At 38.5% G+C, this 25852-nt stretch overlaps 1 protein-coding gene across 26 annotated transcripts in view; it reads left to right on the top strand.

Moving 5' to 3' along the window:
- Positions 1-25852, top strand: part of ELAVL2 (ELAV like RNA binding protein 2) — a 142414-nt gene that overhangs the window by 42009 nt on the left and 74553 nt on the right. For 13 of the 26 annotated variants that reach the window (XM_061631015.1, XM_061631046.1, XM_061631097.1 and 10 more), the window contains 2 exons: positions 22544-22634; positions 24871-25114. In XM_061631015.1, the coding sequence (XP_061486999.1) occupies positions 22544-22634; positions 24871-25114 (335 nt within the window). Of the gene's footprint in view, positions 1-6856; positions 6948-22543; positions 22635-24870; positions 25115-25852 lie in introns of those variants that run through there. The other 13 variants (XM_061631208.1, XM_061631161.1, XM_061631216.1 and 10 more) reach the window with 5 other exon arrangements.

Below are 25852 nucleotides of genomic sequence, written 5' to 3'. Positions count from 1 at the left end.
GGGATCAGTAATTCTTGCCAGTCTACCAGTACATCCTGATCTACCTTCTTCCCACCCCTGGAATATACTTTCCAAATTCAAATTGGGTCTTCAGATTTTTCCTTGTGTTTATCTCACTGATTTCAGGAGGTGAATTGGAATGCATGCTGGCAAAGTTATGCATGTGTTGTACAGTGTTTAAATGGATAGCCTTATAATATTCTGTTTAAGTTATTCAAAGGCTGTCTGACTTAACTGCAGCATCTAGCTGATGTAGAGATAGCATTTGGACTAAATGATGAACTTTCAAATCCCTGTAATTTCATTTCTATTTTTAAATAGTGCTAATCTCTGCCCCCTACCACCTTTTTTCTCCTTTGACAGGGATTAAAATATTTGTGCTTTACTATATATATGTTCCTTATGGTTCTTGGGAAATAAATTTTGCCCAGTGTTTGTACAGAGTTTCCAACTCTTTTGTTTATAGTGTTGAGATTGGGGGATAAAATCCTCCTGCATATGTTTCAAAACTCACTAAAAAAACTGGTAGAGGGATGTTTTAATTCCTCAGTCTCAGGGCTCAGCAACACAATATTGAGATTGCCAGGTAAAGCCCTCTTCCTACCCCTTGCAGATGAAGCCTAAAAAATGGTGATTCCCCTCATCCCAACACTGGAGGAAGGACTTTATAAGAGCCCTCATCCTGCGAGAGCAGGGGAGGGTTTATATACACTGTATGTGTGTATATACATTGGCCAGACCCACCATTGGCATGTGGTCCTTGGAATAGTAGCAGATGGTCAATGTGGCACTTAGGCTGAAAAGGTTTATCTACTCCTTCTATAACACTGTGGAAAGATTGACATCCTACCTCCTTCTGTGGGGAATTCATAACGGTAACCAACAGTACTTTTTGCAGAATGTAATAAAGAAAAGAATTTAAGTGCTTCACTCTTGGGAGCTGACTGTACGCTTGGTACTATTTAAAGTTGGGAATCTGAATTTAGCGCATGAAGCTTGTCATTCCAAATCAGTGCTATTTTGAATACTACTTAAACTATAGTATTTGCTGTAGCTGAGCTTCTTCCCTCGAGGGCTTACACTTGGAAAGACCCCCCTTTTTTTACCATTTTGTTTTATTCCCTAACAGTGAATCAGTTGGTGAAACTACATGTTCAGTGGGTGGTATTCAGTGCTAATCCTACTCAGAGTAGGTCTAGCAAGGGTAATAGACATTACTAACTTAGGGTCATGGACTTCAGTGGGTCTACTCTAAGTAGGACTTAGTTGAACACAACCCTTGGGTTGTATCCATGGAAGACTGTTTAGTCTAGCAAAGGCTTCTGTGAATGGAAGGAGAAAGAAAATTTTCCCCCATTCCCCCCCCAAAAAAAACCCAACTGCTTCAAAGTGTGGGAGGTGGTGTCGTGGGCTCCAGGAGAAAGGAGAGGATTTGTGAAAATTTCACAGAAGTTTCCTTGGAGCAAAGATTCTCTCATGAGCAGAGAGACAAAATTGGATACAATCCAGTGAGTTGTCTTCAAAAAATCAAATATATATGATTTTTTAAAGCCTTTCCCCTGCACCATGGTCCTGTTAAAGCCTCCCCACCCCCAGTTAGCCCTGATAGGAAGAGCATTACCATTGGTACAAATAGCAGCTTGGAGAGATTTCAACCCTTGTCCCATACATGATGTGACCTTGATTTTCACTGCCCTTCTCACAACTCCTCAGATGCTGCTATTTTAAGAAAGAAAAAAGAGGGGATGGTATTCAGTGCTAGTCCTACTCGGAACAGGCCCATTGACATTAATGAATATAAAGTTAGCCATGTCTGTTAACTTCAATGGATTTATTCTAACAGACTGACCTAGATTCATTACTTTCAGTGGGTCTGCTCTGAGTAGAACTTAGCTGAATACAACCCTTGGGAACTTAAAATACATACTTAGCATAACATGCAGCCTGGCTCTCTAGTAATCATAGATTACCGCTGAGTTGCTGTCCATTTCAGTACAGTAAAGATACAAATAGTGGATACAAATGGCCAGTCTTCAGCAGTTCCACTCGCCATCACCATGGCATGTTTGCTGCCCTAAGGTGAGTCTTCCAGTTTTGAGCTACAGTGGTGGGTGGTGATTGTCCTGGCGGTTGCATGGCTATACTTACTGCCTCCCCAGCTCCAAGCCTGGAGAGCCCCCACCCCCATTGTCCTTTCTGCTGTGGATCAGTAAAGGCTTGGGTGGGGAGGGTTTGAGACCATTGGTGAAGGGACTTAAGGTGTCTTCAACCAGCTGCACCCAACCAGACACTCACCACCAGGTTGCTGGGGTGGGGAGGGGAGTAGTGCCTGGAGAGGATGAGGGCTGGCAGCTACAATTTTTGGCTTTGCCAGCAGGGCTAGCTAAATAGTGTAGACCCTTGCAGTGTGTTGAACAATACATCACAAGGTATAGCTGATGCTAGTGCATTGAAAGCTCACCCAGTGCTCTGCAGTGTGTTTCTTTTTAAAGAGTTAGACCAGTAATTTCCGAAGTATCTACTGATTAATAGTAGGGTAACATAAGAAATTAATACTCCTGTGGCTTAAAGTACCAACTCCCAGAGGGTGCTTCTGCATCTCTGATTCATGCTCTGTGATCCAATCCCCCCTCAAACTTATAACCAAACTGCCCTGCAAACAGGTAATTGCCATCAGAATAAAATCCCTTACTAAAGAGAATTTTATATCTCTATCTACGTAGAATTAATAAATTAATTAAATACATAATGTACAAATATGATGTATAAATCTTTTAAATATAAATAATGTCAGAAAAAATATTTTAGGATAGAACGATAAACTGCAATATAATTTCAGAGGTGCTTGATTGAAGAAATTTATTTTTTAGACCCATTTCAATCTGGCTGTAGGCCTAGTTTCAGCACTGAAATGGCCTTGATCATCCTGATGGTCTGAAGAGAGATGGGGGAATGTGACCCTGTTGATCCTCTTTGACCTCTCAGTTTTTTGATATTGTTGACTGTGGTATCCTTTGTAGGGTGGCAGCTCTAACCTGGAAGATTGTTTCCAGAGAGTAGCATTGAGAAACTTTTGCTTGGTCTCTTTTTAGTTGTGTTGTGGGATTATTTGGTCCCATTGTATGTCCCATAGTATATATATGAAGCCACTGGGAGAGATCATTAGGAGATTTATAGTATGGAGCTGACACAGAGAAATAGAACTGGATGCACATTATGTATTGTGGCATAGTTACCTGCTAAAACACAACTCTACTTTGGGTGCAGTTGTCTCATTCAGTCTCTCCTGAGACAGATAGTCTGCAGAACTACCGTTCTTCGGAAGAGGCTGCCCATTGGTCTCCACACGAATTACGCTTTGGGATTATGATCAGGAGGAATTCCTGCAATAGTAATTAATGCAGAACCACAGAGAGCAATCATGTCATAGGGTTTTTTTTAAGGGGTCTCTTATAAGGCATCTTCTTCTAGGATGCAGTCCTACTTATACAGGAATCAGTAACAAAACTCCAATGGATTTTAGTGGAGTCATAAGCTGCAGTCCTTACCCCAGTTAGAGGGGAGGAAGTTCAGTGGAACTTACTTCTCAGTAGACATGGTTAGGATTGCTTTCTTAGTCCCCCTATATAGGGATACCTCTGTAACTAGGTTCTGTATGCACAAGGTGGTTTGGACATGTTTCCCTCAAAATATCCCAATTCTGCATGGCAAACCTTTTATCTGCACCCTGCTGGAATGTCAATTCATAGTAAAGATCTACATGATCAGCTCTGCAAGTGTGGCTTAGAGATGATGATTTTTTAAAACATGATTGTTTGCTGTGCATAAAGGACTTGCTCTAGGCACCTTCAGAGAAGCCCTCTGTGCATCTGCATGAATTACCATTGCAGGCATTTCTTCTGATTGTAAGTCCAGAGCATTAATTCACGCAGAGATCAAAGTAAAGCAGAGATGTATTTTAGCAGGTAACTGCCACAGCACAAGACTTTGGTGGGAGGGACAATATCAAATGCTTCATTGAACTGTATTTCACATATAATCAAGTGATTAAAAAACAAAGCTAAAACATTTTAATGCTTGCAAATATCTGAAGGAGATTTGGAGGGTGGTAACAAGGGAGAGGGCCTTTTCATTTGTGGCTCCCCATCTGTGAAATATGCTCCCCAATGAGGTCTGCCTGACACCTTCATTGACATCTTTTTGGCTCCAGGTAAAGACTTAACTTTTCCTCCAGACATTTGATAGACTGAGATGATGTCTGTTGTTAGTATGCTGTCAAAGCTTCCTGTGGCTGCAGGGGGGTGTAGTTGTTGTATCTTTTTTTTTATAGCATGTTATATTTGCTTTTGTTTTTAACGTTGTAAGTCTCTTGGAGACCTTCAGGTAACAAGTGATTAATAAATCTAATAAATAATAAGTCATGTTAATAAATTATGAGAAATCCTCTAACTCTGGACTGAAATGAGTATTACAATTTCTAACATGACTAGATCTATGCAAGCCTGAATTTTTTTGTCTTACCTAAGGGTAGTTCTGAAAGAAGTTTATAATACAGCATGGGTGTCTGAAGTTCAGCTGGCTGTGCCAAGCTTTAGATACACATTTAAATCCTTAAGAGTTTGATACTGTACATAGTAGAATTTGTATTAATCCTCAAATCAATTTACAGGAACAGGCATTTTTGGTCACAGAGCCAGTGTGGCGTAGTGGTTAGAATGTTGGACTACGATCTGGGAGACCAGGTTTTGAATCCCCACACAGCCATGAAGCTCAATGGATGACCTTGGGCCAGTCACTGCCTCTCAGCCTCAGAGGATTGTAATGGTAAACCACCTCTGAATACCACTTACCATGAAAACCCTATTCATAGCGTTGCCATAAGTCGGAATCGACTTGAAGGCAGTCCATTTCCATTTCAATGTATTTAACAAGCAGGTAATTAGTTTTAAAAAATAAAAACAAAACCTGGATTGATTACTCTGCACATCCATACATATCCTCTTATCTTACTACTTCAACACCTGGAATTTGGCAGCCTGTTGTGAACAGAATCCTAAAAGTGATCCAGGAAGTTTTGTGTTCAGTTCTTCATCTCACCATGGAGCTCACTGGGTGATTGTAGGCTAAATCATGACTGGCCTATCTTGCAAGACTGTTGGGAAGATAAAACAGGATAATCCTCCAATGTTGGTTCACAATCTGATAATTTGTTACCTTAGTCATATACTGCATTGCATTGTATTCTGGGCAAAGTTTAATAGATCCGTAGCTCTGCTGAGGAAGTGCTGCTGTTAGATTTTTCATTAATGTGCATGAGCATGTATCTTATTATTGTGTTTTGATCAATGGCTCCAAGTTAAGATTGTGTGGAGTGGGGTCGGATTGGTAAAAATATGTTTCCTGAATTGAAGACCATTCTGTACATTTGTTGTGACATACCTTGTGAATCGAGAGTGGACATAGACAGGTGATAAAAGATTTGATCATTTGACCCATGAAGTATTAGTCAACTATTCTTTAAGCAATAATATTATCCTTTTTGTTCTAATATTTTAATAAACAGGTTTGATACTCTTATGATAATTGCAAAACAAATGTATTAACTATTACTGTGAAACAATGAAATAATTACGTGAAATATGGTGAACTATAATTTAATGTTAGGTTAGGTTTCCATCTTCTGTATTCAGAAATGGGAAAAGGTTGTATTTTTAGAGAGTTCATTAAATACTTGGTTAAAATTTATAGAATCTCATGTACACACTGCAGTCCTATGCACATAGAATCTTACTGAACAGAGGCCTTCTGAGTAAAAATTCATAGAACCATACTGCAGGTGTTCCAGTAAACGGGAAGAAAATTTAGCTAACCTGAAACCATATTTACTTGACTTACTGTATATCCTACTCCACCTTGATGAACATTCTAAAAAGTACTAGCATAACACTTACCATATCAAAATTGGTGGGACCTCTTCAGTTATAATTCCAAGCCATAGTTTGACATTGCATTAATGAACCCTGAAGAGCCACATGTTCCCTTATCCCCTTGTGTTATTGACTTCCTATCCTTGTTTGCAGGTTTGACAATTTATCCAAATGAGCAAATTATAAACTGGACTTGCCTGCAAGCCACGGTGTTGTTCCAGCAACCATGATTGCACATTTCTGAATGACGTATTTATTTATTTTAATTTCATTTATTATTACATTTATACTGCACCTTTCCTCCAAGGAGCACAAGGTGGCATATGTGGTTCTTCTCCCTCTCCATTTTACCCTCGCAACAACCCTGAGAGGTAGGTTAGGCTGAGAGACCGTGACTGGCCCCATAGCAACCTTCATGGCTGAGTCGGGGTTTGAGCCTGGGTCTCCCAGGTCCTAGTCCAGCACTCTACCAATTTACATCATACTGATCCATAGCTTCTGATTCTGAAATTTAATGTTAAAATAAATTTTAGATCATGGAAAATTTGCATGATTTGAAAGAAGCATCTGTACTGTGCGTTATTGTTGTTTGTTCCTAGATTGTATGCATCATCAGACTTTCATTAGTTTCTTACAGTTAATGAAAATTGGAGGCAAGTGAGAAACCTCAGGAAAATGAGTATCCCCATATTCAACTTAAACACAATTTTATACTTGCGGTCCCTAACAGTATATTATAATCCACAGAAATAAGGTGGGGGGCTGAAACATACCTCATACCACATTAGTTATATTGAAAGACAGAAATTGTAATTAACATTCAAATTTCTTAGAGGTGAGAGGGCCCATAACACTCATGAAAAAAGTAATGTGCACTTAAAAATCTGTTTTTTCTTATCAGATTTTCCCTCTTTTGCTCTTTTCCACAGTATATTATCTCAAAATGAGTGAAATTATTACTAAAACACATTAAAAACCAACTACACTGCTGCAACTACTCCTAGATTCAAGATTTAAAAGGTTTGTGTTCCCATCCCTTAAAAAAGCATGAGCTTTCTGCTATTCTTTAGTATTGTATAGTATCTCTAAGCCCAAATGTAACCTCATTGTTTTTTAGTCACAATGTTGGCCTATTTCTGTGTTCAACTTCTACTTTTTTCTTGTCTGGCAAGATATATGCAGGTGTCTTATGTTACAGAAGTTTGCACACTGGGTATATTTATTTTTTGGGGAAACTTTTTATTCAGAAACACAGCAAAAGGTAATTTGTGCTGGATATGCATTATGGATCTGGTGTCATTAAAAGTAGTAGATGTTTTAAATCTGATAAGTATTACAGCCTCTTCAGTTTTTCCCAAACTGTTTTTTATTTGATACTTCAGAAGCTAGTACTGAACAGTACTGAGTTATGACTCCTAAGAATTGTGACAGTGATGTAAATGTTTTAGTTCCTGAACTAATTGATGGCAAACAGAATGGAGTATAAATGTAAGCTGAGCAGTAGGGGCATGTTTTTCCAAGAAAAGTTTCACTTGGAAAATGACTTAGTAAAATGCTTTTATAGATACTTCAGGAATTATGCTTTCACAACTCTAGAGTAGTGGTTGTGTTGTCAAATAGGCTTTAGAAAGTGACTGTTCACTGTTAAGTTCATTGGTTCTCTTGTTTTGTTGAAGTATGGCTGTAAGGAACAAAAATTCTCTGAGCTGAAAAGTGCTGAAGCCAAGTGCCTTTTCTATATAAAAATAGGAGAGTTTGTGTTAATGAATTTAGTATGACATTCTTGCCCATACTGGCTAGTCAGCATGAGCCAGAATAGAATGGATTGGTTCACTTCGGAACAAATTGTAAATGTCTGTCCGAAGGTAGGCAGTTTTAAGTCTTAAACTTTATTGGAGCGCAGCAGCCTGGCCAGTCTTCACTTAGAGGGGAAGAAGAGGAGACTAAGCGTATGATAAGAACATCTCAAAGTATTAATGTATGAGATACCTTTCGTTGGCCTGTTTCAGACCAGAGTGTAGTCTCTGTCTAAGGAAACTGCATGAAAAAGCAGCTTTTCTGACTGAACACACAAACAGTTTTTACTTGATAATGGCAAATTTGTAAAGTGTTGGGAACTTACCAGTCTTTGTGCATCAGTCTTTGTATGTGTGCTTTTCTTTGTGGATTTTTACTGCCGTTTTTACCTCCTTTACACCGTAGAACAGCCTTTCCCAACCAGTGTGCCTCCAGATGTTATTGGACCACAACTCCCATCAGCGTCAGCCAGCATTGCCAATGGTCAGGATAGATGGGAATTGTAGTCCAGCAACATCCGGAGGCACACTGGTTGGGAAAGGCTGCCACAGAAACTAAAGGGTAGTTGACAGCAGAGGAGAGTATCATCACATCTGCTTAACACATCTGAAACCACTGGGAAAGGAGATTGTCAGCAACTGAGTGTGATGACATCCAGCTCTATACCTCTAACTGTTGAAGAGCTCTGTCCTGAACTATTATTTGGAGGTCCTGATGGAGTTCATAAGTGTGGAAATATTAAAACGGAGTCTAGAAAAGATAGGATTGATGATGCCAGAGAATCCAGATGCATTGAAAGGCATGTTTGCATGTGGATGGGTTTTGGTGTCCTCTTATAGCACAGGTTGTGCTCCAGTACTCAGCACTGCTGTGTGAAAAATGATAAGCTGTATCCAGTGCTGCTGTTGCGTGAGCAGAACAAAATTCCATGTGTGCCACAGGACTTCCCTTCTTCTCATTTCTTCTGCAGTCCTCTGTGCACACTCAAAATAGCCTTCAGAGGGCAGAGGACCCCCTGGAATAGATTTAGGGGCTGGAGAAGAGATGAAGGGAATGTTCTGTTGTGCAAGGGGAAGTCGGCTCGTGCAGCATTGGATACATAATTGTACCTATGACAAGACAGTTCTCGTTTGTCAGATATGTTCTGTAAAACATCTTTCTACAGCCGCTTATGCTCTCATACCAGTTGGTATTCTTTCTGAATGGTCTGTGCTGCCCTTGAAAATGATTGTTTGCAGAACTCAGCTGCTTGCCACCTTGCAGAAATCTAGCAGCAGTAACCCATTCCACCTTCACCAGGTCCCTGTTAGTTTCCAGGCCTTGGTGTACTGGTATTGAAATATAAAAAGGCATTCACAGTTTGGAACCTATGTACTGCAGGCTCAGTCGATGCCTTATGCCCACAGTTCAGTTGTTACTAGTTGTTATGGCTATATACTGTCTACAGGATCAGAGGCAGCATGTATCTATTTGTGGGTGGGAGGGAGAAACACGTTTTTGGACGGGTAGAGAGCTTTATGTGAAATGTGGTGGCAGCAGCAACAAAGGCATTCCCCTCTCTAAAGAAAACAAAACACAACCAAATCCTTTCTTGTCACAGCAGTGGCAACACTTCTGTAATGAGCCCAGTAACCTTGTCATTGTTTGGTATTTTTAAAAATATAAAATGAAATAAGAACTAAGTTTCGTGGTCCTATTTCTTAGCAGAGATATAAACGCAAGCAGCAGAGTGAGAATATAAACCAGTCCCCACCTTTCCCACAGACATACTAGTTAGTCAGATAACTCGCACACAGAGTCTTCTTAGGTAAAAAGATAAAGAATATTTACTCACGACCTTTCATATGTTCAGGAAACATAGGCTCTAGCTTAGATGAAAGAAAAAGTAGAAGTCTTAGTCCATTTTAGTCTTTGGTAGTGATGCTCCCAGGAGGGCATCTGCCATGCGGCGTCTCCCAGAGATAAAGTCAGTAATGGAGATTATGCAGGAATCTCCAGGACAAAGGAGGAGGAAGCCAGGTAACTAATCCCACTCATTAGGAAGTTACATCATGGTAAACAGGTACATGGGATATTTCCCCAAATATCCCTTAAAGGGAACATCTCCCTTTTACAAGGAACCATGCAAGTTTGCCTATTCCAACAGTCATGACATGTCATTCCAGATGACACAACTCCTCCCTGCATTTTGGAAATGACTTTTGGCAGCTTTGACAAATGCAATGATTGCTGACGTTGCAGTAAGGATGACATGTTGGAATTTTGTGTGTGTTTGGTATTTTAGAACCTGCTTAAACATTTTTGTTAGACAAAGTAGGATATCAGTTTTAGTTTTTTAAAAGACAAATTTAAATTGTTGAGAGAGTAAGCGACCAGCTTCCAAGTCCAAGAACAAAACTAGTCTTAGCCTTGGGTTCTTCTGCCTCTCAATTATTTGTGTCCTCTTTCTCACCCACCCCTCAAAAAGTAGATGACTTGTTCAACTGCTTTTTTTATCAAGTTGTCTAAGATAGCTGCTTGTTTGGAATCAGAACTGACTATAAAACCTTTCAGTCCCCTGTGTAGAGGGGGAAGTGGCAATGTTTAAAAGTGTGTTACCATGTGCTGCTGCTGAAATCAGTGCAGCATCTGAATGCTTCCAAAATAAGCTGTTTCTTCACATTTTCCCTGCTTTTTATTACCTTCTTTATATCCAAATTCCTATTTACTGGAGTTTAGCTACTGACCCCAAGTCATATTATTTTTGACACATCTGTTTCAAGGAAGAATTCAAATGAACATTTCGTTGGCATCGCATTGGCTTGATCTCTTTCCCCTATTCTCTATTTTTGCCAGCGCAGTACTGTTAATTGGGTAGTTTAAGGTCTTGGTTCTTCCTCCCACCCCCAGTATTTTAGTGTTTGGCAGCATTGTGGCTAGGTATTGCTCTTTAGGATATGCATGTATAGCAAGTAGTTCAAGGCAAGTACCTAAAGAAGTTGCAAGTTGGGAGATTTTAAGTGTTTAGTAGCTGGTTTCAGTGTTAAACACTGTCCTGGTGTCTTCTGGAAATCTTCAAAAACATTAATAAACATGGTTCAATTTTTCAGTGCTAATTTGGAATGCTTGTGTTTCTTCACTATCCCTCCATCATAAGGAATGAAAATAGTACATAATCTGTCTGTCAAATGGAAGACTATAATGCTCATCCAGTTTATGAATGTATGCCCTTCCCTTTAGCCCCATCACCTAATCTCCTTGATCTCATTGGGGTTGGGGCCCTTGTGCTATTCATTCTCCACTTCCCTGATTTGTACAGTGTTGCCATCTCTTGAAGTCCTCCCTCATTTCCATTTAGAGGCTGAAGCCATTGGGTCTTCAGCATTTGGGGGCCTGAAACCCTGCTTTTGTCTTTAACTATCACCATAGTTATAGTCAATACATTAGGATACCTTTATTCTTACTCTAACTATAGGGCATGCCAAACAGTGGCTGTATTTTGATGTAACACTAAACTATGGTTTTAGCATTATAAGCCTCCCTCGGGCTTATTGGCTTCCTCTCCCTTTTCTTCCAGCATGGCTACAAGAAGGTCAGAAGTTTCCAGTTCCATTTTAGATTAATCAGTTTAACATGTTTGTGTGCTAAACTGTGGCTTAATCTTAACTAAGGTTGATGAAAAACAGGCCAGCCCTGAACTATGGTTTGATGTTGATATGTTTGTACTAACTATAGTTTGGTTTGAGACGACGTGACAAACTGTGGCTAATCAATAACAAACATTGAAGCTTCTGAACTCTTCTTCATGGCTTTTCCTGAGGGCTAAGAGGAAAGGTATGAGCTTGGCGGGAGGCTAAGGTCATTTTTGTAATGCTAAACTGTGGTTTACCATTACAGCCCAATTTCCATTATGTATCTTCCGGTATGAACGTCTGTCACAGGACTGCACTTCTGTCTTCTGTCACAACTTATAAACTTACTTGCAGTATTTAACTAAGCTGCCCATATATAGGTTTGTTCAAAATCCAGTTAAAGGCCTTAGCTTCATACCCCTAAACCCAGTGAAGTGGAGTATGAAATTTTCCATGTCTAAAAATGCATCATTGCATAAACTTACTTAAAGTGACTATCCCTAGAAATCATGTATGCATGATTAAATATCAGTGCATCCCATTAAATTAAAATAGTTGATGTGCTAATTTAAATGTCTTTTTTTAAATGTAAACAATGTAAAAAGTATGCTTTTGAGGTTCATATCTTGTAAATATTTACCAGTATTCTAATCTTTAGAAGATATTTTTAATAGAATTTGTTTGAATAGAATATCAACATAACATTTCCTAATCCGTTATTTTAATAGAAGTACTTTTGGGTATTAGAACAACATTTGAGAAATTTATACTATATGCAAATTAACATCAGCTTTGTTTACTAAATATTTAAATTGAATTCCAGCCAATTTGGGACACAGGAAAATATATGGAAAACTCAATTCTCTGCTTTAAACCACTGGGAATAAAACAGCTGTTCAGGGATTACCGGATTAAAAACATAGGAAAACATACTTGTTTCTGTTACCTTGAGGTAACTTCAGCAGCTCTTAACTACCTCTCCTGGGATGAAAGGAAACAGAAGAGAGAGAGGCATAGGAAATCCAAGATGCTGGTCGTTCTAACATCTTTTCATGTGTTCTTATTGACCAGGCTGACTGTTTACAAGAAAGAACTGTTCACAGCAGGACTTTGAGTAAAGATGGCTGTCTCTGTCTTTCCCCACCTTTGCTTAAGATGGCAGTCCTATAATTCTAGGAGTGTTTCTCTGAGCTCTCATTGGGGCTTACGTCTGAGTAGATATGTGAAGGATTGCACTGCACATTGAATCAAGGCTGAATCTCTTCTGGCTCTGGCAGTGGGAACATGTAAAGTAATAGATCAGTGCTTTTTTGGGTTAAAAAAAGAGAGGTGCCAATACTCAAATCTTGATAAAAGTGCTGTGGATAGCAGCTCAAAATAGCTGTCATGGGCAGTGCTATGTATCAGTGAGTACCATCACAAAAAAATCCACTGAATAGAATAGATGTCTGAGTATACATCTACACACAACCTTGGAAGGGGAGCCAGAAAGTTCTTTAATATTAGATGCATAAAAGCAAAAACAGTTACTGTGGCATAGGAGTCTTGTATTTATGTACCAAGTGTACCAACAAAACTGTGTTTTTATAACAAAGAACTTATAACAGCAAGGCCTTGCAATTTTTGATACATATTCCTCCCACCACTTTGCCCTTCATTGCATAATTTGAATATCTTATTCCCTGTTTTCAATACCAAAACTCTGTTCACAACCTTCAGACAAATAATAATTGAACATCTGAGCAAAGAGCCTTTCCCAACATGCTTTCTTGACGAGACCCCAAACATCACAAAGCTTTGGAATAAATATTCATAATCACTTCTAGAGGGCAAATCACTATCCATTCTCCTCTCTCTGTCCTCATTTGTTTTACATATATACATTAAATTAAGATATAAGTAACCTCTCTCAACTATAGTCATTTTTGGTTTCATGGTGTGCCAGACTCTAAACTTGAAACAACAGGAGATGAGTTATTTCCAATAGTGAACATTCTAGTGGACCTCTACAATTGGAGCTAACCAGATGAAGATGTAGCAGATATAGTTTGCAGAAAATAAGAAAATAGCTTTGCATTGTGAAAGTAGTGCCTACATAATCCATGCATGAGCACTTTAAGCTGAGTGATCCATATGCTGATCTTTTAAAGGAGTAGGCTTTCAGTGTGGAAACCTATTGCAAATTGAGAGTCTGGATCAGCATCTGCTAGCTTGAGATAAATGTGTACCTGCCCCAGGTGAGCAGAATAGTGGCTATTATAAACCTGATATACCCTTTTGAGTATGATTAGGCTTTTTGTTGTCTTCTTGGGTGTGCCTCATCCTTGTGCACAGATAGGGTAAGGTTCAAATAAATCAGTTGTAGAATTATATAGGAAGTGTCCATTATGTCTGGTCAGTCCTTTCTACCTTTCTGTAATGAGCCCTTTGATTTTGATTGAGCAAGTCTCAATGGGCTTGGGTTCAAATTACTAGCACTGAAGGAACTGTTACTGCTCTTCCTAAGTTTGCAGTGCCTAGAGAATTTCTTACGACGTGTCTTACAGGTATAATAAAGTTCATTGGAAATGTGTTCCACTAAAATGAGCAGAACTTATATTTCAGTAAATGAGAGGGATTGCAGTCTGGTGCAAGCTCTCTTCAGTATTTTTAATAGGCTTTATGTGTTTCATTTAAGCTGCTTATATGTTGATTCTTAAATGCTGGTGCAAGCAATAGGTCTTTCATAAGTAACAACAGAAAAGATGAGCTCTTCCTGGCATGTTGAAGAGCTAGGTGCACGCATGTATGTTTTAAACCTTCTATAAAGGAATTTTATGACCCTGTTTGGCTTTTTAATAAGAATAAGAATCCTCAAGCCAAAGAGATTTGACAACTTGGTCAAAGTGTGACATTACTTGATTCATTCCTTTTCTCCTTTACATATTTAGATCAGTTCAGAAATTAAGTAGTTATACAATTTTCTTTGTGTAGAGCACGGCTTCCCAAACTGTGGTCTGTGGAACACCGGTGATCTGTGAGCTTTTATCAGCTTTTTTCAGCATGTCCACATTAAATATTCATATTGGTTTTGAATTGTGCTTTTATTGTTGATTTATTCAAACACAAATTATGGTACAATAAAATACAATATGTGAAACAAAACAAAAATACAATTCAAAATCATATAGCATCTAGCACAGTACATTACAAGTGCTACACTAGACAGTGAAATCATTAAGTGGTTTGTCAAGACCCTCAGCGATTTTCAAGTAGGCTGTGGGGAAAAAAGTTTGGGAACCACTGGTGTAGAGGATTGGATTCACAACAATGATCATTAATGTAGTCAGTCTTGCATAATCTAGCGAGTCATGTTCTGCATTTCACAGGTATATTTGATAGTCATAGGGCTTGCAGTACATGAACCATTTAGCTAATTATTTTCATTGCAGACACATGTTATAGTGTATCATCCCCTAAATGAGGGCTGGCAAACCTGGTGGCCCTCCAGACACTGCTAGACTACAGTACCTATCAGCCCTAGACAGTATGGCCAAGGATCAGGATGATAGGAGTTGTATTCCAGCAATATCTGGATGACCACAGGTTAGCCACCCCTGCCTTAAATATTGTTATTGTGCTTATCATGACTAAAACTGGAGCTCTTAAGATCATTTTAAAAGGTTAAGGCATCAAACAGGACCTAGCATAGCTAGTAGATTTGCTTGCTTGTTTACATTTCTCCAAACAAAAATGTCTGTATTCTTAGCTACTTCTGCTTTCTACAACCACTATTTTCTACTTGCTGCTCCAAACATTACACAATGGTAGCCTGGGTGTGCCACTGAGTGTACATTTGACAGAAAGAGGAATAGCAGTCAATCCTAGTGTTTTATGAATTATTTCAATTAGGCTTTAGGCCTGGTTTAGGTACCAGAATAGTGATGGTTGTTTTGGTGGATGACCTATGCCAGGAAACAGACAGGGCAATCTGACCCTGCTTATTTCCCTAGACTTTCAACACCTTCAGTCATGATGTCCTTCTGGACAGGCTGTCTGGGTTGGAAATTGGGGGCACCGTTTTACTATTGGTTCCTTTACTATTTAGATAGCAGATTCCAGAAGGTGGTGCTGGAAGGCTATTGCTCAGGTCCATGGAATTTAAGATGCGGAGTTCTGAGTGAGCTCATCTGGAGATTTTGAATGAAGGTGAACCTTAAAAGTCCTTCACAGGTGGAAGGATCATCTGCTTGCACAGCAAGGCTATTGTCAGAGGCTCTTCTCCAGGTTCCCTTATATATGAGGTGCAGCAGGGAGAGCCTTCGTAGAATCTTAGAATAGTAGAGTTGGAAGGGGCTTAAAAGGCTATCAAGTCCAACCGCCTGCTCCATGCAGAAATCCAAATCAAAGCGTTTCCGACAGATGGCTGTCCAGCTGCCTCTTAAATACCTTCAGTGTTGGAGAGCCAACTACCTCTCTAGGTAATTGTTTCCATTGTCGTATGGCTCTAACAGTTAGGAAGTTTTTTCCTGATGTTCAGTTGAAATGTGGCCTCCTGCAACTTGAGCCCATTATTCCGTGTCCTGCACTCTGGGACGATCGAGAAGAGATTCCGGCCCTCCTCTGTGTGACAACCTTTCATATACTTGAAGAGTGCTATCATATCTCTCCTCAGTCTTCTCTTCTCAAGGTTAAACATGCCCGTTCTTCCAGTCTCTCCTCATAGGGCTTTGTTTCCAGTCCCCTGATCTTCCTTGTTGCCCTCCTCTGAGCCTGTTCCAGTTTGTCTGCGGTGCCGAAGCTGAGGTGCGGAGTCCAGAACTGAATGTAGTACTCAAGTCAAGGCCAAACCAGTGCTGAATAAAGGAGAACTAATACTTTATGCGATTTGGAAACTATACTTCTGTTAATGCAGCCTGAAATAGTGTTTGCCTTTTTTGCAGCCACATCGCTCTGTTGGGTCATATTCACCTTGTGATCAATGACAATTCCAAGATCCTTCTTGCATGTTGTATTGCTGAGCCAAGTATCCCCCATCTTATAACTGTGCATTTAGATTCTTTTTCATAGGAACAGAACTTTGTATTTATCCCTGGTGAATTTCATTCTGTTGTTTTTAGCCCAATGCTCCAGCCTATCAAGGTCCCTTTGAATTTTGTTTCTGTATTCCATGGTATTAGCTGTGCCCCCCAATTTTGTATCATCTGCAAATTTGATAAGCTTGCTCTGTACCTTCTCATCCAAGTCATTAATAAAAATGTTGAAGAGCACTGGGCTCAGGACCTAGCCCTGTGGTACTCCACTCATTACTTCCGCCCAGTTTGAGAAGGAACTATTGATAAGCACTCTTTTACGATTCTGGAGCCAACTGTTGATCCACCTGATAGTTGTTCCATCCAGCCCACATTTAGCTAGCTTGCTAATCAGAATATCATGGGACACTTTGTCAAAAGCTTTGCTGAAGTTGAGATATATTATGTCCACAGCATTCCCACCATCTACAAGGGAAGTTACCCAATAAAAAAATGAGATAAGATTAGTTTGACAGGATTTGTTCTTCATAAATCCATGTTGGCTTCTAGCAATCACTGCACTGTTTTCAAGGTGCTTATGGATTGACTGCTTTATGATCTGCTCCAGAGTTTTTCCAGGGATTGATGTTAGGCTGACTGGTCTGTAGTTCCCCGGTTCCTCCTTTTTGCCCTTTTTGAAGATAGGGACAACATTAGCTCTTCTCCAGTCATCCAGCACTTCACCAGTCCTGCATGATTTCACAAAGATAATAGACAGCGGTTCTGAGAGTTCTTCAGCCAGTTCCTTCAATACTCTAGGATGCAGTTTATCAGCCCTCCAAATTGATATCGTTCAAAGTGATTAGGTATTCCTTGACTGTCTGTCTATCAATCTCAAGCTCCAATCCTGCCCCTTTCACTTCATGTTTCCTGGGAGGGTCATAGACCCTTTTTTGGGGGAAGACTGAGCTAAAGTAGGAATTGAGCACTTCTGCTCAAGTGTGTTCAGAGTGCTGCCTAAGGAATGTTTTCAAGGTAACCTATATTATATATAGCTCACCTATATTTATCTTCTTGGCACAAGGTAAATGCATTTCATTTTACTTATTTCCAAGAATGTATATCCTGCCCCTTAGCAAAGTATTAAGGGTAGCTTAATAAGCAAAAGTGAACAGCTGAAATTCATATTTATAATAAAACCTTTCAGTGGAGATAAGACTGAGGATTTTATTTATTTATTTATTTTTTAAAAAACATCAGTTTTGGAATATGATGTGGTTTTCTGCTTTAGGTTTCTTACTGTAACTTTGCATTTTGTGATGTCTTAATTTGCTGCTTTGAAAAAGCACCCTGATTAATTTTGTTGAAGGATGGGATATATGCCTGTGTGATGTAGTGCTTAATTCTGATCTAGGACCTGGGATCCAAGGTTCATATCCCTCAGCTGTGAATTTCATTGGATGACCTTGGGCCAGTCAGAGTCTCTCGACCTAAGATGCCTCACAGAGTAGCTGTGAGGATAAATTGAGAGGGTGAGAGCCATGTATGCCATCTTGAGCTCCTTGAAGGAAAGGTGGGATAGAAATGTAATAAATAAAAATCTATATAAGAAAATCTGCATGGCATGTGGTTGTAAACACATATTAGTTACATTCACACTTTTCATTTTTAGGTGTAAAATGAAAGACCTTTGGTGTATACCCAAATGTTGTACCAGGTGAGGCTGCTCTCACTGTTGTCCTTTTCCTGTACCCTGACAAGCAGACTTTGTTCTACCCCCCACCCTCGACTCTAAGCCTGTTAATGTAAATTTCCTCAGATTGTAACTGCATATATTTAATTGCTTATACAAGCAGTGTACTTTCCTGAACAGTGGAGAGGAGGAAGGAGTTCGGGAAAGCTAGCCTGATCTTGCTGAATTTTGCCTGATTTTAAGGGTATTACATTCTGCTGCTTTTCTAGCGTACCTCCTGTCGCCCAACTAGTTTTGGGATAGGTGAGCATCTTGGGATTTATTCCAAAAAGTCTCAAGTTTTTAGGAACATGGGAGGTTGCCTTGTATGAAGTTAGACCAATGGTCTATCTAGCTCAGCTTTCACCTACTGCTTTGGTGAAAACCAGAGACTTGTTTTAAGATCACATGGCTTATCACTCATGACGTATAGTCTTGTGGCAAGGCTACTGCAATAAGCCTTTTTGTGGAGCTGCCCAGATTAATGTTCAGACATTGCTTCTGTTGCATCTGTTTGCCTTCTCATGAGGTTAACATCAGGACTTGAGGCACATTACAAAATGCTTTGATGTCTGCACACACTTCTTTTTTGCAAGATGACAATTCTGGACAAACTGTTTGAGCCAAAGATATCCAAGAGACTGCTTCCTTCCATGCTCTGTCTCTAGGAATGTGAAAATAGACAGGGAAAGAGGGATGAACAGACTTGTATCAAATTGATGTTTAAACTTGGTGCCATCCTTTTGGGTCGCAAGCAAAAAGTAATATAAACATTACCACTGAATTATTGGTACTAATTTGTATACTTGCATGATTGATCAGCCAGTATTCACAGGAACATAAGGGGACTGTCTTATTTTGAGTCAGATCATTGGTCTGTATAGCTCAATATTATCTACACTGACTCGCAGTAGTTTTCCAGGGTTTCAGACAGTAATCTTTTGCAGCCCTTTCTGGAGATGCTAGGAATGCCTGAGACTTCTGCCTGCAAAGCAGATACTCTTTCACTAAGCTACAATCCTGCATCTCCACGTAGTCTAGAAAAGTTCATGTTCAGTGCTACAACAGACTTCAAAAAATTAGAAAAATAAATAACTATACTCTTAACTTTAATTTTCATTTTTGGCCAGTTTCTGCAAATGGATATGGAGGTACTTAAAATGTATATGTATTGATTAAAAGGTATGTTACATACAAGTCTTTGTAAAATAGGCTGATTGTCTTAGTTGTGAGAACTTTAACAAAGCTAGTCATTGGGAATTTTCTGGGTAGTTCTTAGAGGATTGGTTGCCTTTAAAGGAGATCAAGCCAGAGATCTAAGTTGTCTAGTAATGCTGTGTGTGGGTAGGTTGCAAATAAGGGCACAGAAACAAAAATGCAGGCAGGTAGAGGTAGTCACAAATCTGTTTCAGGGAAGCATAATAGAAATCATTGTTTTGTTGCCAAATATTTTGGATTATTTTCCTCTCCCACTGTAAACCCTGTAAGACCCAGCCAACAATGCTTGGTAGATCTCATCCAATCCTGCGGAGAGGTTTTTTGAGGAGATGTGGTGGTTGTACAGATAGCGGGGGGGGGGGAAGAGAGACTGGCTATATAACCTACCTTTCCCTTCTAATGTTCGAAGATTCAGGACAGACAAAAGGAAGTACTACTTTACTCAGCACATAGTTAAACTATGGAATTTGCTCCTACAAGACGCAGTAATGGCCACCTGCTTGGATGGCTTTAAAAGAAGATTAGACAAATTCATGGAGGACAGGGCTATCAATGGCTACTAGCCATGATGGCTGTGCTCTGCCACCCTAGTCAGAGGCAGTATGTTTCTGAAAACCAGTTGCCGGAAGCCTCAGGAGGGGAGAGTGTACTTGCACTCAGGTCCTGCTTGCGGGCTTCCCCCAGGCACTTGGTTGGCCACTGTGAGAACAGGATGCTGGACTAGATGGGCCACTGGCCTGATCCAGCAGGCTCTTCTTATGTTCTTGTGTAACACTGAATATAGCCCTAAGTAACTACCATCTTTGTGCTCTTTCTAGGCTGAGTCCTATCTTTCTATTTCGCTTACCATTCTACTAAAGCTCATAGTACCACTGAACCTTTGGCATCTTTTATTCCTTTAGAAGAATGCAGGGTTTTTTGATGATGATAGTGAAGTATGATGTGTCGACTAGTGAATGAGTACAATGACATGATACTAAATGTATCCTGTACCACTGCTTTTATCAGGTTTGTCAAGGTATTACATGAACAGCTAATAAATGTCAGTCCTGTTCAGTATGTGTTCCATCTCATGTTGAATTTTTCCCAGCTTATCTCATTCATATTCAACTTGTAACTTCATAATTCTGTCCTTGGAGGATTCACTGTTTTACAGTAGAGTGTCTTTTGCAGTGGATAGAGAGAATTCTGCAGCTAGGTGTCTAACCACTTAATTGAGGCTATATGTAGTGCTGCAGATTTGCTAGCAATCCATTGATCTGGTTGATTATTACTTAATACTTGAACTTAATTTTGCTGATTACTTATACTCCATTTTGCAAAGGCAGAATTTTAATCTTATCATTTTGAACTTTGACTGAATAATGTTTGTGATAAATAAGTTTAAACATGCTGCGTACTTGGTTGGCTGTAGTACGTATATTGCCTGTGAGTGATGAGTGGGAAAACTTTTTTTGTAAATGGGAATATAATCTTTTCTTTCAAGCTGTTGATTTGCCACAAATTTTTAACAAAAGCTGTGGTGTTCAGTAACTTTATTTTCTGTTGGCTAGTCATTTTCGTGGATTCCTATTTGCAAGGCTGAGTTAACCTCTGTGTGACTAGTCTGAAGGCACATAAGGCCAGCTCCCTGCTGAAGCTAAGGCAGGGTATAAATGGAATAAATAAAGAGTTGTCTTGAAGAATAAACTCTGAAGCTGTGTGTGTATTTACAATAGAGATGTAACATTTCTGGAAAGTTTGAAGCCATGGAAAACTGGTTTTTCCCCAGTTTTTTTTTTTTTAAAAACAAATTTTCAGAAAAAAATGAAAAAATGCAATATTAGCACTTTTACAGATTGAAAGTCATTTTGTTACTTCAGGAACATAAAATATAATTATGTACAAGTTGGTTTGGCATAACATTATGACATTTGGTATATTAAAAGTACATTTTATTAAACAATTACAAATTGAATTTACTTTTTAATATTCTTACTTTTTTTTTAACAAATGGAGCTACAAGCCCCTGAACTGTAAGGAACCTCTTTCATTTTGCCAGTTTACGAGGAGCAGGCAAAAAACAATTAAAAACCCCAGAAGAACCCATCATAAGAAAGCATTAATAAGAAAGTCAAGCAGATAAGCATCCATTCCCATAAAAAGGACTGAGAAAAAGGGGGGACCAAGATTCAATGAAACACTTTATTCATCATTAAAATAAAGCATTCCATAATCATTTTTTTCAATTTTTTTTCAATTTTTTCAATTTTTCAGAAAAAAACAAAAAAGACTTAGGGAAAAACTGGAAAAAAACAGGGTTGTTTCTGATTTTTTCTATTTTTTTCCCCTGGCCTTCACATCTCTAATTTACATACATGTGTCTGTGTTTTAACTTGACTGATTAGCATACATATTTTGGCAAAGAATCTCACTGGAAGAATTAGCTAAGCTAACTTCGTATATTAATGGCTGTAAATTAAAAACTACTCCTGTTCTGCCTTGACTATTATGCCAACACTAACCAATCTCTGCAAGCAAGCAATTGTAAATGACACATTACCTGTAATTGTCACTGCCTAGTTTTGCTAAATTCAAATCCTGGCAGGTTTACAATTTGCATGGGGCTTAACTGATTTTTCTGTGTGCCTGGGAACAATGCATTATTGAAAACCATTTCTATGTACTAGGTCTGTTCCATCTCAGTAATGCTGCTTGACTTGCGAATGTTTCCCAATAAATATACCCTGAATGAGGTTGCTATTGCAACATCAAATTGAAAAAAGCAACTTAGATCCTACTAAGGAAATTATTTATGAAAAGGTTAGATTTTAACAGCGCTAGACAGCAACTAAGACATAATTTAGAAGGCTTTAATGAAGGAATATGTATAAAACTGTCCCTGGACAAATGGTTTCTACATTTTATTTTTCTACATGTCTCCACTGCACTCCAGTTGTCTTAGCATTTAATCCTCCCCCACGTGATTCTTGTAGACATGTGTCTACAATATATGCATTTAAGATAGGTTAAAGGTTGGATGCAAACTAAACTAACTTGTACTACCTTTTAAATCAGGCTTCTAAAAAGTGCCTTAATTTACACAAAACAATGACAACACATTAAATGAATTTGAAAAGATTAGATTGGAATTGCCTGAAATTCTATTAAGCCACACTGCATGGACGTGCTGGGAATATAAATACAATTACTGTAAATTTGTACAAACTGATTTGTTGCATTATCTTGCTAATCTAACATACGGTACTTTTTGTGTCCATATTGCAGACGGCAACTCCAAACTAACATGGCAGTCAGACTGTGTGATGTGGCTTCTCTGCTTAGAAGTGGTTCGTGGGCAGCAGAGCCTTGGACTGGGGTCTGTGGGATTTTTCTTAAATTCTGTAGGATATTTTAAACATGTTACAGTAGTGCTGAGGCCATACCAAACACTTTAAATTTTATTTGGAATAACTCTTTATACCATCCTCTCTAAGTTTTGGCATAGGAATTAGTCTGTATCCCTGGATTGGGAAAGGGTTCAGGGCATCCTCTACACTTGTAAATATACAAGTGACTTCCTCTAATACATTCTGACTTTTCTTCACAGTAACTTGAGTTACCTGTTTACTCTAATACAATATTTGTTTTAAAAAAGAGCAGAGCTTGTGTTAAAGCTGTTTTGGTATGGTCTGAATGCTGAATAACAGTAATTTTGGAAAATTACGCATTGTGTATTTTTTTGGTTACTAATGAAATTATAGAATTCCATTCAAGTTGCAAATTATTTTAGCCATTAAAAAAGTAAAATTCAGGAGCTGTCGAAAAGCCTGATCTGCATCAGGTGACAGCTGTTTTTTTAATACTGTCAATACGATAGGAACTATTTCTTAAAATATAGATTATTAGTATTGCTTTATTTGGAGCAGCAGATGATCTTGTAGTTGAGTTACTGTAATTACAGAACATCCAGATTTTTGCAGCTGTTCATTTGAACAGTGGTTTAGGATTTCATTCTTGCTATCTAAGTATGAAAATGCAATACACATATGAAGATATCTTTTTGAAGATACCTTTTAAAACTTGTTTTCAGTTAATCAACACTTAAAACATAATTATTAATAGAAAGCTTTAGTCTGAAACCAGTGTTACGGCCCACCAGTTCTGCAACCTCTGTCAGGCGTGGTAGGAACATTTGAATAGTAGACTACTTAAATTGTTCTTGATCAGTTTGCACATGGACAGTTTAGTTTTGTTTGTAGTCTTAGGAAGAGGTATATGTTGAAAACATTGTGTTGGTTGAAGTGAAATGATTGCATATCAGTAAGACGTGGTTGTTTTCAAGCATATTGAAGGGAATTTCTCTTTTTTCCTAGAACCCAGCTATGTCCTGGGAAATTCATAATCCTCCAATCCCTTCCAGCAAAGTATTATGTATAACCTAACAAAACACCAGGACAGGCTTATTCCTATTATTGTCAAGATACTAATATTTTAGTCTTTCTTGAACTTCCAAAGATGGAAAATGTACCTTACCAAAAATCCAATTGTTGACTTTAAGGTGGAAGTTCCTTCTTTGAACATAGGATAGAGAGCAGTTTTATTGGCATGAGTTGAAATAAGGATTGTGCTCTGTATTGGCAAATTTGATTAAAATTATTTAAATTGAGTAAAATTGGCAGATTTGATTAAAATGTCAGGTTCTGAGATGGAAACTGTCAGAAGTAGCCAGCTATTGTCAAGCAGTAGTACACCTACAAATGAAATAAATGTAGTGTGCATTTAGACTAGACCTTTGTTTGAAGTGATCCATTCTTCTGCTCCGGTGTGTTATATGAGCGACCCCAGTTCTTCTGACAAACAATCCTTGAGGTTTGTTCAGCTTAACTAGAAGTATAGATATGAAGATCTGGATGCACTACTTCTGGAACATTGGGAGGAACAGTAGATACCAAAGTAGTTGCATAATAAAGGTGGTAAAGCCTTTCAGATCTTAGGGTAATCAGTAAACAAGGGCTCACATGGTCATACCAGCACTCTTTGGCTCTTCCTTATCCTCATTAAATGCAAAGTTTTGGAACGGAAAATTGTATTTTTCCAGTAACATGACCAATGCAGCCAAGCTCTGCGATACCAGAAAAGTAACCAAAACAGTACATTGTTTTTAATAACGTCTTTCATGAAGTCGTTGTTGATTGTCGTCGTTAATTCAGCTTTTGCAATAATTACTGAAATTTCTGAGGTGTTTTCTTCTGGTGAACAATTCTGGGGATTTATCTGAATGTAGTATTTACAGTTAAATGTTAGGGTTTACTGAAATAACAGCACAGGTTTAGAAAAAAATGTTTCTAATCCCCTGCTATCAGGAAAAGCGCCTGGGATTTCCCCCCCAGACTCGATTTAGAAAATCTTTCAGTAAAATCTTTAATAAATAACTTATAAATGGATTTTATTGATAGAGAATTAAAACTGTTGTTGTTTTTATTGTAGAGCCATTATTGCAGACCTGACAATTGTGTACTTTTTTATAGTGACAAAGCTTTAAATTCTTGGCTAGAATCGCTAATAGATTCTGAAATATGAATTCTGACAGTTCCCATTTTCTCTGTTTTTAGCAGGTAATTGCTGCCATGGAAACACAACTGTCTAATGGGCCAACTTGCAATAACACAGCCAATGGTCCTTCCACCATAAACAACAACTGCTCATCACCAGTTGATTCTGGGAACACAGAGGACAGCAAAACCAATTTAATAGTCAACTATCTTCCTCAGAATATGACACAAGAAGAGCTCAAAAGTCTTTTTGGGAGCATTGGTGAGATAGAATCCTGTAAACTTGTAAGAGACAAAATAACAGGTACGTAAGCACCAGGGTTTTGCATATGCACAAGCATGTGGATGTTACTGTTTAAACAAGTGTCTGAATAGTATTAATTGTGAATGACAGAAGAAAAAGTGTGGCAGTTGCCTTTCATCCAGTTTATAATGTGAAAAACAGAAGGTTCAACAAAATCTTCAAAGAATAGCTTACAAAGGCTTTTGGAGAAGAATCTCCCCCTCCCCCCAAGATAACATACATGCTCATCTTCTTAAGAATTCTTGGTTTTCACCCCAAAACATGAAGTATCAACAGATTCTAACACTACCTACTTGTAATTTAATTTTCTTCATAAGCCTGAGGTAGGGGTGGGGTGAGTAAAAAATATATGAAAGTGAATGTTCCTTGTAATCCACATTAAATTTGCTGAGAAAAGATCAAGTGAAGAATGTGTACAAACTTTCTGAAACTTTTAAAATTGTCCCCATCGTATATCTTGATCCTTCACAATAAGTGCAGATCACAAAACTAATACTGCAGAGGTGAAAACAAATTTCCGTTAAAAAACCCAGTGGTAGTGATTATATGTAGAAAAAAGACGTGAATAAAAACAGAATTTAGGAACAGAGTATTCAAGCTGCTTAAAGATGTACATGCTAGTTGAATGTAAATATATCTTAAGAACAAGAATTAGTTGATGTTTTAGTCCCAGCTGAGGAACTGTTTTCTATTCAAAGGAATAGACTTGTCATGTGAGCAGCATAATGTGAAGGCAGG

The sequence above is a fragment of the Rhineura floridana genome, chromosome 1 (genome assembly GCF_030035675.1).
Source record: "Rhineura floridana isolate rRhiFlo1 chromosome 1, rRhiFlo1.hap2, whole genome shotgun sequence".
NCBI classification, from domain to species: domain Eukaryota; kingdom Metazoa; phylum Chordata; class Lepidosauria; order Squamata; family Rhineuridae; genus Rhineura; species Rhineura floridana.
Note: the sequence above shows the minus strand (reverse complement) of the source record. Positions and strands in the feature narration are given on the sequence as shown.